Source organism: Rhamphochromis longiceps, linkage group LG4 (assembly GCF_057381845.1).
Source record: "Rhamphochromis longiceps isolate RC_006_pf linkage group LG4, R_longiceps_female_GT1.1, whole genome shotgun sequence".
Classification (NCBI taxonomy): domain Eukaryota; kingdom Metazoa; phylum Chordata; class Actinopteri; order Cichliformes; family Cichlidae; genus Rhamphochromis; species Rhamphochromis longiceps.
Window position 1 is genome coordinate 25,989,449 of NC_140560.1, and position 14,007 is coordinate 26,003,455.

The window sequence follows — 14,007 nt, forward strand, 5'->3', positions numbered from 1 at the left end:
TGTTGGCTGGATGCTACTGCTTCTAATTGTGTTGCTCTAGCCTCCTGTAGACACACAGGCACACCTCAACACACACACACACACACGGGCCCTGCAGTGGGTAGGATCCCAGACACGTCACCGCGCTACATTACACCTCAATTAATCACATCAATTACACATCAATTAACCCATGGCAATCCACTAAACACAGCTGGGATGCAGGCAGCATTTCATCTGTAGCAACCTGAGGACTCTTTCTGCAACATCAAAGCAGGCGCTGCATCAAAAAGAAAAAAAAATTCAAAAATTCAGATCAACTTAACATGAAAAATCCATAGTCCCTTTTCATTTCCTCCTCCAAGCAGAGAGCATAATTATAGGAGTATATGAGCTTTAAATAGCATGTCACGGGTTCTATATTTCCACAGCATAAGATCTCATAGGGGGCTTGTTCATTCTGGATTGCGAACAAAAGAGCATAAGCAGGAGTTGTGGGTGGACATCAACCTATCAAATACCACATACAGATGTTGAACTATGGGCCATTTCCCTAAATGAAGGCTCTTCATCTCGTCTTCCTGTTTCAGGTCTGGCGTGCTTGCTTGACTTCTACTGTAATGGGTCACTTCACCTTGGTGCCTTGTGTTGGAGGACACACTCCTCAATCTTTTCATTGCTCTCCTCCCTACTATCACTTTCCTCAATGTGTCTTTGACATTATCATTAAGCACTGTGTTTCTTTTTACCATCTGTTTCAATGCCGCTCTCGCTTCCTTCTCTCTGTATTCTCCCACTCAATCGCTTGCTTAATTCTTCCTTTAGTGTCGGTCTGCTTTCTGACTCGACTAGGTGATAGAGTGTAAATCGACAAGGTACCTGCTGTCACGGTGACGCAACCTCACCTTCAGAACCAACCATGTTCCGAAGGGCAGGTGGGCGGGGTGGTGGTGATGGTGGGGGTGGGACGCTGAGGGGTATATACACTTTTTAGTGTGCGCTTATGTGACTTCTAAAGAGCTCTGTATCCTCACTCCAGCATTCTTATCTCAACTCGTGAAGCACCATGTTAAGACGATCTATTATACATGTGTGTCAGTGTTCTTCTGTATGTGCGAATTCATAAGGGAAGAGCTTCATCAGCTTTCAAAATGCTTTTAACCCCTCTCCATCAACCCTGCAACCCACACCCTTACACCATCCCATTACTAGGCCAAGGTCATAGCCATGACAGTTGCATAACCCCCATCAGAGGGTAACCATGGCCCATTTCGTATCTTAAGGTCCAATTCAAGAGCCTAAATGACAGCTCTAAATTTTCCAGTATGACATGATGCACCATGGGTGGACTGAAGGTGGGAAGTTATACACACATATACAGTATGAGTGCATTTGTGTTGAGCTTCCAAGATAGAGTGAGAAATGAATACAAATGGACCTTCAAAGGAAACAGGCACCGCTAACCACTATAGCTAAATATCAGAGATGCATTTGAGCCAAGTGCCAGCTAGGATGCTGTTACGTCGGCTCAAATGCAGGTGGCTGAGGATTAAATAGAGGTCAGAAGAGCTCCCTGCTGCTGGTGTGGAGCTGGGGTAAGAAGGTTAGGCAAAAAAAAAAAGCTAGAGAATGAATATAAGACAAAAGCTGAATGTGAACACCGTTTGTGTGATTGCATGCCAGCATGGTGCAATGGGGAGCACAATGGCCTTTGGTTTATAAAGCTACCCCAGTGCCTGTGGTCTTTGTCTCACTGCCATTAAAATTCTGTGTATGCAGCGGGGGACCCGGCTGGAGCCATGCCACCATTCAACCTCAGCTGTCAGGTTAGAATAAGGTGTTTTTATATCTGTGGTGAATGGGCTGTGGTGGTGCAGACTGACTGTTAGGGGCAGCTGCTCTGCACAGCAGCCACATTATAAAAGCCCTCCTGGTCCTTCCATGCCAGTTTTCGGTCATCCATAGACCTGCTTGCTTCAGTTAGCTTTTACCTCTGGTCATAGTGGTGTAAGAATTGTTCCTCTATAAGGAATTTCCCCTAGCTTTCCATCTAGACATGAAACCTGCAGGTAACAATGTTGTGCACCTGCCAAACACTGCACTATCACTTCATGCTTCATAGGAAGGGAACTGTTCTCTGGTTAATTCCAGTCTCTGGAAGAAAAGAACTTTTCAGCTTCCTTAAACACTTATATTCTGCGATCCTCTGGAACAGGTTTGCATTAAGGACACTGACTTGTTTTCCATAGCGTCTCATCAGCCATGACCAACACGATGCTGCCCCCATTATTCTTCACTGTTGGGATGGTATCAAGCAGGTAATGAGCCTAGCCGGTAATGTGTCTGGTGTCCTCAGAATGTAACGTTAGGAACTGAGGCTAAAAAAGTTCTGGTTTTATCTGACCAGAGAATCTTGTTTATCACGTCCTGAGACTCCCTTAGGTAATCTTTTGCAACATCAAAGCTTGCTGTTATGTTTTTCAACAAGAAGAGACTTCATCTGTCTCCTCACACTACCATAAAAAAAACCAAAACCCCAAAATCAGTGCAGTGTTGTTTCTCCCACCTTCACACTGGACCTAAGAAGTAGATGTTGGGGTTCTTTGTCACCTCTCCTCCAAGGGTTCTTCCTTGATTACTCAGTTTAGCTTGGCCAAGTTCTGGGAAATATCATATATTCTACTGATGTCTTATGTTTAGGTCTTTTGAAGGCCACTCCTGGAATTTTTCACTGAAGCACAGAGAATCAAGCAAAAAAAATGAGAGATTGAAGTTAAATTTTATGCACATGCCAAACCCAAACCTAATTCACATCCTTTGTCATAGCAAGGGGTCTATAATGGTTTCCTGTGCTTTTTCTTTTAATGTTTTAAGAACGCTTTTAAAGTTCTCGTTGTCTTTCTGGGTGATTTGTGTGGAGTGATAAAAAAACAGATTGGGCATGAAGAAATTTTAGCATTGAGCTATAAGAAAGCTGAACACTTTCTGAATGCAGTGGATATAATATGTGTGTGCAAGTTAGGGCTGCCACAAACGATTATTTTGATAGTCGACTAGTCAGCAATTACTTTTGCGATTAGTCGACTAATCAGATCATCATCCATTGAACATACAGCATACAGCTTATTGCACCAGCAGCATCTGCTCTTATATAACTATCATTAGCTTTCAGCTTTAAGTGTTTAAGGTATGTGCTAACTAAAAATAAAGACAAGATGATAGTTTATTAAATTTTAATGACATTTGCAGAGTGTTTCGGTGGAGTTTAATAAACTCCTTGCTATCTAAAATATAACAGGACACCGGAGTAAATTCTCCAGCATCTCACACTTCTGATGATCAGCTGTCTGCTTGACGTTTATTCAGCTGTGTAAAAACTATAACTTTAATCTCATCCAAACCGATTTACTCAGGAACAAATAAAACACTGAAAAAAGCCAAACAACATTTTGAAGTTATCTAAGTGACTCATATATCATGTTTAACCTGAGTAGCAAAAGACGGCGGTGGGTTTGAAAACGATCTGCCGGGAGTCCGTGTTCTCACGGCTCTAGTTAGCCTAGCCCCCGGCTAGCTATCGAGCTAGTGGGTAACAGACGTCTCAGAAAACGTCGGAGCGCTTTTGAAAATATGTGGTGTCTTGATAAACTGAGCAGATATTTGAGGTTTACACAGCTACATTCTCGCCTGAAAATATGTTAAACGTTTATTTTGTGACCCAGAAAGAATAATAAGAGTAATATTAAAACTAACCAGCTGCCGCCATTGTTGGAAACTAAGCAGGGCCGCGATGGGCCGCGCTATGAATTCTGGGACACAGTTTCTTCTTCTTCGGGGTTTAACGGCAGCTGGCATCCTTGGACATGCAGTGCTGCCATCTTCTGTTTCAGTCCATTATTACACTCTTAAATCCTACTACTGATTCCTGCGTCTTTTGTGATTTTACAAAGCTTCAAACGACGCGTCGACTATTAAATTAGTCGTCGACGATTTTGATAGTCGACGTAATCGTGACTAGTCGACTAATCGTGGCAGCCCTAGTGCAAGTCTATTATACTGTAGAATTTGCTCCACAAGGCCACAGTGGTTTAAAAAGAGATGACCCCTAAGAGAAATATTACCTGTGACACCAGAGTGTTGTAAGATATAATACACAGGTGCGGTACACTGACCCCCAAATCTTAAAGCTCTATTGTGCCTATCAAATGTGAAAACAAACAGAAAACCCGCACTCGCTGCTAAGTATTCTTTTTAGTATTCATTGCTGGGCAAGACGAACCTATTTAGACTGATGATGAGAAGTAGATCGTGCTGATATGTCAAAGCCAAAGCACATTTGTCTTGCTAAACAATAAAAATTAAGAAGAATACTTTTCATTGAGTCCTGACATGTGCACACTCTGTATTGACAGAACTTTGTGCTCCTGTAAGAGCATGCGTGTCAATTTTCGCATGCAAAGAAAAAGTTATCCTAACTTTGACTTATGCAATGACAGTGCATCTATTCACACTTGTGTATTTTTCTGCCATGAAAAAAAAAGAAACACACTTGAAAATGTAATCCTGCCATTGACACCACACATGCAGAGCCTACCACTGACACCAACATGGATCAGCAGCGTGTGTCCTCAGTGTTTCACTGTGAAGTTCAGAAAGCACAGTGAGGGAGAGAGAAATCCGCATCCGACAAGAGGTTCTCCACTGGAAACTCATTAGATCCCAGAGGCCAGTCTTCGGAGGAGCTGACCTTGTCTTCTGTCAGCATTAAGAACTGTTGGCGGTCACAGGTCATTTAAGTTCTTACAGAGTCTCAAAAAGAAGATCACTTCAGCTGGGTCTTGTGTGGATAGCAATCATTTCTTGGGGTACGCAGCAGAAATTCTGCACACTTATGTCATGCAAGACTTATTTCCTGTTCGTGCTGGCTTTGGTCCTGAAAATATACACTTTGCTCTAGATGTGAAATTGGTCACAAGTGCCACAGATAACCACTGTTCGGGGAGTCATTATTAGAGCTTGTGTGAATGTGTCATATGAGGCAGAAAAAATGTGAATGCATGAATGGTGCTGAAACAGGTAACTGCGGTGTTGATTACAGGGCACTCAATTCCGCAGTCCACAATTTCACAACAGTAAGTCGGTATTATGTATTGCCCCAGACAATCGATGTGTGAGTTTAGGTTTTGCATGTGCAGGTCTCTAATGGTGGCTTTTTGATAGAGCCATACCGCTAAGTGCACATAGCCACCAAAACCCCAAACCAGCTGGAAGTGGTTGGGTGTGTGTTTATTCAGCCATAAGTGTATGTTTTGGGATTTTCTGTGTGTGTATGTGCAGATATGTGTGTGTGTGTCAAGTACAAATGCATTTACTAGAGGACAGAATTATAGCAAAGCCACCACTCAGCAGCTAGTGTCTGGGGAAAAATAGGGACGGCTTCTCCATTTGGGCTCAGACAAAGATCAGTTTGAAGTGGCTGTTGGGTTTAACAGTGTTTGTTTTTGAAAAGTTCATGTAAGGGTGGTAGAAAGAATGGATTACCCAGGTAGTTTTATCAAAAAAAGAAGAAAAAAAATTGCAAGTTTTGATCTTTTTGTATGATAGAAAATGGACTAAGCTGCAGCTAAGCATAGTGTGTGATTTGTGGCAAGCATGATTGCCGACGTGAAACACAAAGGTGCATAGTCGTTCTTTTATTTTCTGTTTCAATCAGGTCCAATTTGCTGTATCCCCTTCTCTGCCCAGCGAAGGCTGCCCTCACGTTCACCCAGTTCCGCCACACCATCCTCTGCATTTACTGCCATAAATCTTGGCTGTGAACTTGCATATGGGTGCGGAGAGCAAGGGTGGCTCCAGTAATCAGCCATGAGAGTGACTCACCTAGTAGACACAGTACCAGGCATGCTCCAGGCCACAGCGGCATACTGCAGCTATTAATACAGACTTTAATTAGCCCGCCACAAACACTGGCACAATCAGCTCAGTGTCGCCCATGGCTCGTGAGGCAGACAGATCAATAGGTCTGATCATGCCTTTTTCATCAGCTCAAATGAAAGCACTTTGTCTCCAAGCTCAGCCCTGGACCTTGCATATCACCTTAAAGTCTTTTTGTGGCTGTACTGGCTGTGTGCAGTGTTGCGGATGAGGCCTGTATAATCTGGTTGCATTAGGGAACTATAAAGATAAATGAAGGGAGGCACAGAGTATAACTCATCCTGTCACAGAAAGGATTTTAAGACGGGGAAACTTTGTGTTTTCTAAAGCAGCCCCTATCACCCCTACCCCCCAACGCTTCCTAATTTCTCACTCTCTCCACCTCTAGCATGCTTGTTTTTCGCAGTATTTTTCTCCATCTGCTTTTGGCCTATTCCTCTTCCCCCTTCCCTCCATCTCCCTCTTCTTGCCTGTCTCCCTCCCCATCCTCTTTTACTGATGTAGAGGTATGGAAGTGTTCATTTACACTTCTTCTGCTGCACAAATTGCTCTTCTACCTCTATGCCAGCACATTTCAATTTGAAATAAAGGAGTAAGCTGCTTTCGCGGTAACAACTTATTCCGTGTGCTTTTTGGCAAGCTTTTCTGTTGACCTTCAAGTTCCCAATCAGTGCAGAAGAAAAATGGAAATAGCTTGTTCTGAGTCCTCTTTTTTTCCCTGTGAATTGCTCAAATTGTGTTGTGTCTCCTCGCAGAGGTTACTGAATCACTGCCATTTTTACTACCCTCACTCAGCTGCTTCGCTTTTTCCTTCTTTTTCTTCCTTTTTACTCATCTTTTCCTTTATGTTTTGTATGACTCAGTTTTCCTTCTTCTTCTTCTTCTCTTTCTTTTTCTAATAGATGATGTCCCACCTTATTTTAAGATGGAGCCTCCTCAAACCCAGGTTCACCTGGAGGGAAATCGCTTAGTACTTACTTGCATGGCTGAGGGCAGCTGGCCCCTGGAATTCAAATGGATCTACAATGGTACTGAGCTTACACGTTTCTCCTTGGAATACAGGTGAGGAATGCAACCTTGCTTGCCTGCAATAATTCTTTTTTTCCCTTATCTTAACCCTAAGTATCTTACTACATGAGGACATTTTAGAGGCATTTAATTGTAACTAATAGCACAATTGCTCATTTTTATTCATATTCCAAACTCATTTCTATGGATTTATTCAGGACTGATTTGGCTGCATATCTCCCTTGAAACATAGCATCTTGTGTTCAAGGGATTATCAAATTTATTCCGATTTGTATCTCACACTGCATTCAACATTCCGAGATGGTGTGTGCAGATAAATATTCTTTACTCTCCCCTCTCTTGCGGTTTGCTGAAACTATCACTGCCGTAATAAAATCAGACAATGCAAATTCTTTTTTATCAGCTTATATGGTGTGGATGGGCCACTTTGATCTGTGAGCTGTAGTATGCTTTTTCACTTATTTTGGAGATGTTCTGGACACCTCGTATTACATATTTCAGCCTCTAAACACAATGTTGAATTATTGGAACAACTCAGCGTGGTAAAAGAAGTGTTCACCCTGCGCTAACAAGTCCTCTGTGCATGTGTGCGTGTGTGCCCACTTCTACATGTACAGTATGCTTGTGTAGCATTATGCCTGCATGCGAGTTAACAGGTGACAGATGCAGTCCACAGTGGAAGTCACTTTCAATCCAATTTTAGCACAGTTTCCTAGACTCCACTCACAGTCATACCAAAACCCTAGACATGGACAGACACGCTAAGGTGGTAGTGTCTGATTGCTATCGCTGCCCCCCTCCCCACCATCCCTTCGCTGCCTGTTATACCTACCTTCTTTCACACATCCTCTCTCTCCCCTTCATCTTTTTCTTCTCTCCTTGTCTTTCCTAAGCATTTGGCTGCGCTCTCACGTGGCTTAGTCTCTGGGTCTGCCTTGCAGGCCAGCCCTCTGCTTGTTATTCTTCACCAGCCCTGATCAAAGAGGAGAACTGGAATCCATTTAATCAGACCCCCCACCCCCTCTTACCCCCCGAATTGCAGTGCAGGGGGGAACATGGCTGGGGTGGAAGCTACACTCCTAAGTGGCTGTAGCAAACGGGAGTAACTGCTTAGGTTATTTTGCTAGTATTTCACATGCACCATCTAACATGAATGCACATCAAGGGGGAGAGACGGAGCTGTGGATGGCCAGAACATGCGCTTGGTGCTTGTTTGATTCATCAGGCTGAAGATGGAGGAATCGCGTTTTGTGAGTCCTGCCAGTCAGGACCTGCGCTCTACATTAAAATTTCATTCTTCCTTCTCTGGTTTACTATCCACTGTCCAGGATTACATCAGCAGCAAATAACACTTCAAAGATGCGCTGTTATTTTCCTTTTTTTAGACCATTTATGTCTTATTACAAAGAGGAATGTCATTAAGGCACCGTTTCAGGTGCCCACTGAAACATGTCAATTAATTTAGCATCTTGAGTGTGGGTGATAATAGCAGCAAGATGACAAATGTTGCTGTCTGTCATGCTGATGATGACTAATTGCAGTTGTGTTGCGTGTGCCCATTAGGTACCTGATCCCCTCGCTGGACCGATCGCACGCTGGCCATTACCGCTGTATTGTGAGAAACCGAGTTGGTGCTATAATGCAGTGCAGCACTGAAGTGCAGGTTGCCTGTGAGTAAGGGATTCTTTCTATACATCCTCCATTCTGGCAGATTAAGGGCAAGACACTGTTTTTGTGAAAAGCTCGTCATGCACACTATGTGGATGAGTCACTTTGTTTTAAGGCGCTTAGCTTTTGAAAAAGGTACATAACATTAATGCTAATAATGGCAATTGTTTATTTCCATCCTTTTTGCTGGCAGGCATTTTCAGCATTTTCTGTTCTAGTATCTTTTCTCTGTCTCCCTCTTGTTAACTCACTTTTTATGTCTCCTAGATATGGGGGGTTTTGTGGAAGGTGAGAGGTCTCAAACTGTGTCCCAGGGCGAGGGTGCTCTAATCCGTGCACCACGTATACACAGTTTCCCCAGGCCCCAGATTACCTGGTTCAGAGATGGGCGTAAGATTCCCTCCAGCAGTCGCATGTAAGCCTCCATTCACCCCAATTTGATTGCTTTAGTTTAGACAAAGCATTTATGCATCTTACTTGTGTTTTTCTGTGCCTGTCTCAGAAAGTTCTCTCATATATGAGCTGTAGATGAATGCAGAGCTGTTGAAATAGAATATCTTTCACTTCAGAGAACTCTAAGAGGTTCAATACTGCTCACAGATTTTTTTTTTTCCAATCCCCCCACACACCATGAGTGAAGTTGAGCAGAATAGTTGATGAACGAATGTTGGCACAGGCCTTGTGTTCATCATTGAATCGCCTCTCAGTGATAAAGCGGGTTATTATATTGGCCCTATTGACTGTGCAGGCAGAATGATTGAAGGGTAGAGATAGAGCCGGCAGCAGAGGAACCAATTAGACAAAATTGGACAAAAGGCCTCAATTGATGATAGGTTTGACTGACAGCACTCACCCCTGGTTAGATTTCTGTCTTGAAGGGTCTATGTGTGTGTGTGTGTGTGTGTGTGTGTGTGTGTGTGTGTGTGTGTGTATGTGTGTGTTTGCATATCTTGCAGACATTTGTTATGTTTATGTATTTCAAACAGTTTTTAAATGATGATTTCATTTATTAAGGGGGAAAAGGCTATCCAAACATAACTGAAAAAGTATTTCCCCCCCTTGTTAAATCAATAATTCACTAACCACAAGCAGGCCTGATTACTGCCAGACCTACTAAATCAAGTAAAAGCTGTTTGACAAAGTGAAGTAGGTTAAAAGATCTCAAAAAACCACCATGCCACCAGTTCACCAACTGCCATCATTCTGGAAAGGGTTATAAAACCATTTCTAAGGCTTTGGGATTTCAGCAAACCACAGTGATCGCCATTATCCACAATTGGAGAACATTTGTAACAGTGGTCAACCTTCCTAGAAGTGGTAGGCCAACCAAAATTACTGCAAAAGCACATCAACAACTCATCCAGGAGGTCCCAAAAAAAAGACCGAGAACAACATCTAAAGAACTGCAGGCCTCACTCGCCTAATTTAAGGTTAGTGTTTATGATTCCACAGTAGAAAAAACAGTGGACAAAAATGGCATCATTAAGAGTTTCAAGATGAAAACCGTTGCTGACAAACACAAAGGCCCGTCTCACATTTGCAAAAAATGTCTTGATAATTTCCAGTACTTTTAGGAAAATACTCTGTGGACTATCAATACAGAACTATCTGGAAGGTTCGGGTTCTGATATGTCTAGTTTTAAACAAACATCATACCAGCAATCAAACATAGTGGTGGCAGCGTGGTGGTCTGAGGCTGCTTTGCAGCTTTAAGACCTGGACTTTAAGGCCTTTCCCTACTTGATGAAACTATGCATTCTGCTCTTTACCAGAAAATCTTGAAGGAGAACGTCTTAAGCTCTAGCGCACTTGGGTAGTGCAGCAGGACAAGAGGCCCACCTATGAATGGCTACAAAAAACAAAATAAATGTCAATCAAAGTCCAGACTTCAGTCAAATTTCGATGCTTTGGCATGACCTTAAACAGGCTGTTCATGCTTGAAAACCATCCACTGTTGTGGATTTAAAACAATTCTGCAAGGAAGAGTAGGACAAAAATCCTCCTCAGCGATCTCAAAGATTTATTGCCAGTTATCACAAATGCTTGACTGCAGTTCTTGCTGCCACAACCAGTTATTAGGTTCAGAGGACACATTTCACACAGGGACAGTTCCAATTGGAAACACATTTCCAAGTGCCGGTCTGTGTAGTGAATTTTTCTTTATTTATCTGTTTCTGTTTTTTGAATTATGTGGAAATATCCAATATTCCTTAATAAATACTGTGAAATTAATATCTGTTATCCAGAAAAGAGATGTAGGCTGTCTATAATGTCACAGAAAGCACCTCCTTATCTATGATCACCATCATGTCATAGCTGACATGAAGACATTTACCCTGGGCTGCATGTTGTTGGTTAAAGCATAGATTTGGTGAAAGTACTTTCTGAGTCCAGCTGTAAAAGTTGCAGTAGAAGCACTGAGGAATATTGTAAGAAAAATCTCAGTCCTTTCCATGAATGTCCAACCAATCCCAGAGCTAGTTATCGTGTTGTTTAGAGGTGAATCTTATTAGAAGCAAAGCAGTGAAACTTTGCACCGTGACAATGTGAGTCACTGACAGGATACTCTACATTTACCGCTTGTTTGCTCGCTTTGTGTCAGGCCACATTGATATTCACAGGTGTGTGTCTGTGTATCAATGTGCGTTTCTTTAAGTGTCTGTTGAATCTGTAAGTGCCTCAGCTCCTAACTGTCCAGGAGTCTGTCTGTTTATCCTGCACCGATCAGGTGGATGCTGGCAGATACAATGAGCCTAATCTGGCCCCATGCTTGGCGTCAGCTCTCATTTTCACCAAACCATCAGCCTAACCTACATTTAGTCATTCAAGAGGGTGCTGGGCCACAGCAGTGACAGAAAAGATTGGACTTGAAAACTGCACCTTTTACACATTCATGGTTTTTATATGTGTGTGTATTTTCTGAAAATTGTCATAAATACTACAAATGCAATTACCGTGAGAAAAATCCATTTTAAGTGCATAAATAACTACTCGAGCGGTTGTTAGATTTATTGTGAAATAGAGCCAATATTTGATATTTGCCTATATTTCAGTCCAAGAAATATACAAATTTAAAGAAATATACAAATTTAAAGAAATATACAAATTTAAAAAGTAAAGAAGAGAAACACCCATGACTGATGATGTTGCATAGTTTGTCAATCAGAAGGTATTCTCCCTCTTACGCTCGCTTCCCTCATTCAAAAAATAGGGAACGCCACAAATACAACAACCAGCCAAAATGGGACATCTAAAAATGAGTAATCCACTTGAAACAATAAAAACTCATTATTTTTTAAACTGCATTATCTTATCATCTTATTTGAGTCCTTACTAAGCATAGATGTCACAACCAGCAAATGTTAAGGAAATATGTCTGAATCAACGGCTTTTTAACCAAATATCAACATCAGTATTGGTCGTGAGAGCCTAAACCTTACATACTACTTTACTGCTTTTTAACTTTCTTTTCAAATCTCCATCAACCAGGAAGAACTGCATAAAGATGAATCCTGATGTCTCTTGTATACCTCAAATATGTTGAAATCAAAGTTCATTAGTTGCACCAAGCTGTCTTAAACTATTAAGAGAAATAGCCAACAGCGTCGATAGCCAGCCAAGCAACTGCTTCCATGGACAAAACTCAGACTGGCCGCAAGTGTGTTTCTGTAGAAACCCTCTGGGATCTATAACAATTAAAATGACAGTGAACCCTTTAATGAAGTACTTTATATATTAAGCAGATAATAAAAAGCAAGACATGTTCTGAGTTATTTCCTAAACACACTGTGTATATTGTAGAGAGAAGTGCTCATAAAATTGTCTCTCTCTGCTTCTTTTCAGTGGTAATTTATGTGATATGTATGCGTATGTGTGTCAGTTTACCCTTCAGATTTATTGACTGTGTGAAACAACTACTCACTGGTTTAATGATTTGAGTGTTTCTGTGTGCTTGTTAATGTGTTTATGTGTGCGAATGTACGGTTTTGAGTTTGTTTGAGGATGAATTTTGCAATGTACAGCAGTTGGCTGAAATGAAATGGACTGGAAATTTCTACCACTCTTTGCACCTTTTAATTGGAAGCCAAATTGGTGGCCTTAATTTGGTGCAGCTGCACACTACCTAAAGGCAGTTTGTAGCTTTCTGAGACTAGGGTGATTGTTGCAGGAATTATTATTCACTAATGCACTGTCCTTAAAACTAATGCGTGTTTTTATTTGCATGGATACTCAGTGCCATCGCCCTGGACAACACGCTCGTCATCCTGTCCACCGTGGCCCCTGACGCAGGACGTTATTATGCCCAGGCAGTTAATGATAAAAACGGGGAGAACAAAACCAGTCAGCCCATCACTCTCACAGTGGAGAGTAAGTACTCACACGTGCGCATACATGTGTACATGCATATACACAGGAAACAGACTTCTTCGCCCACAGAGTAAAGACACAGCAGGTTGTTTGTGTCAACATGTTGTTGCAGATGAAAATGTAGTTTTGGGTTGTGTTTTTTTTTTTTAAATTTGTGTATTTCCTCTTGGCGCATCACTTAGATACACATTTTATTTAACACAGTGGCAACACAACAGGTTGCTCAGCCAAAAACAGTAGAAACAGAGATAGCGCCCTCTACTGACAGGTGCTTTCTTTATTTCCTGATTTCTCTTTCTAAAAAATACATGCTTATCATACTCATTACCTGCAGCACAATAGATGTCCTCTTATTCTCCAAGGCCTACTCCAACCTCTGGCTTCAATAGCGAATTACAATGTTTTAGGTGGAACTCCAGCAAGGCAGAAAAGGCAGAAAGGCCCCATGGAGTACAACTTTGGTTGAAATCCTCCTAACAAAAAAACCAAAAATGAATTCTGAAAATGACGCTGAGCACACAGGGAATGATTAAGCATACACACGCCTACATCAACACACAAATCAAAGCAGAAGGTCGGCCTCAATTATAAAACCCACATGTGCACAATTTCAAATAAAGTTCGGCATTGGCGGCAGAAGCATGGTTTTAAGTCAAATGATTATGTAGTTTAACTGAACCTGCCGCTTCCTTATCCTCCCACCTACTGTCACCGTTTCTTATCTAAACAAAGTCACACAAATGCTCGCGCCTCTTATTTACTTTCATCTCAACAACATCAGTCTTTCTTCGCCTACCTCGACGACCCAATTAAAGGAGTCACTCAGTGTATTTTTCTAGCTATCTGGACAGAATTCCACATGATAGTATCCACATGATAAAAGTCACCATAGGGTTAACAGTGGGATGTTAACTGTAATATTGAAAATTAAAAACTCTTTGTTCTGCGCACTTTTAATGGCAGCTTCCTTCTCGCGCCAGCATCTGCTCATCATATCTTTAATGCAGCATTTGTAATTCAATGCTCAAC

At 41.8% G+C, this 14,007-nt stretch overlaps 1 protein-coding gene across 2 annotated transcripts in view; it reads left to right on the forward strand.

Annotated features, from left to right (window-relative positions):
- LOC146671755 (protein sidekick-2-like) overlaps positions 1 to 14,007 on the forward strand; it is a 90,929-nt gene that overhangs the window by 46,529 nt on the left and 30,393 nt on the right. For both annotated transcript variants that reach the window (XM_085404109.1, XM_085404108.1), the window contains exons 2-5: positions 6,816 to 6,975; positions 8,506 to 8,612; positions 8,878 to 9,025; positions 12,845 to 12,978. In XM_085404109.1, coding sequence (XP_085260235.1) covers positions 6,816 to 6,975; positions 8,506 to 8,612; positions 8,878 to 9,025; positions 12,845 to 12,978 — 549 coding nt within the window. The remainder of the gene's footprint in view (positions 1 to 6,815; positions 6,976 to 8,505; positions 8,613 to 8,877; positions 9,026 to 12,844; positions 12,979 to 14,007) is intronic.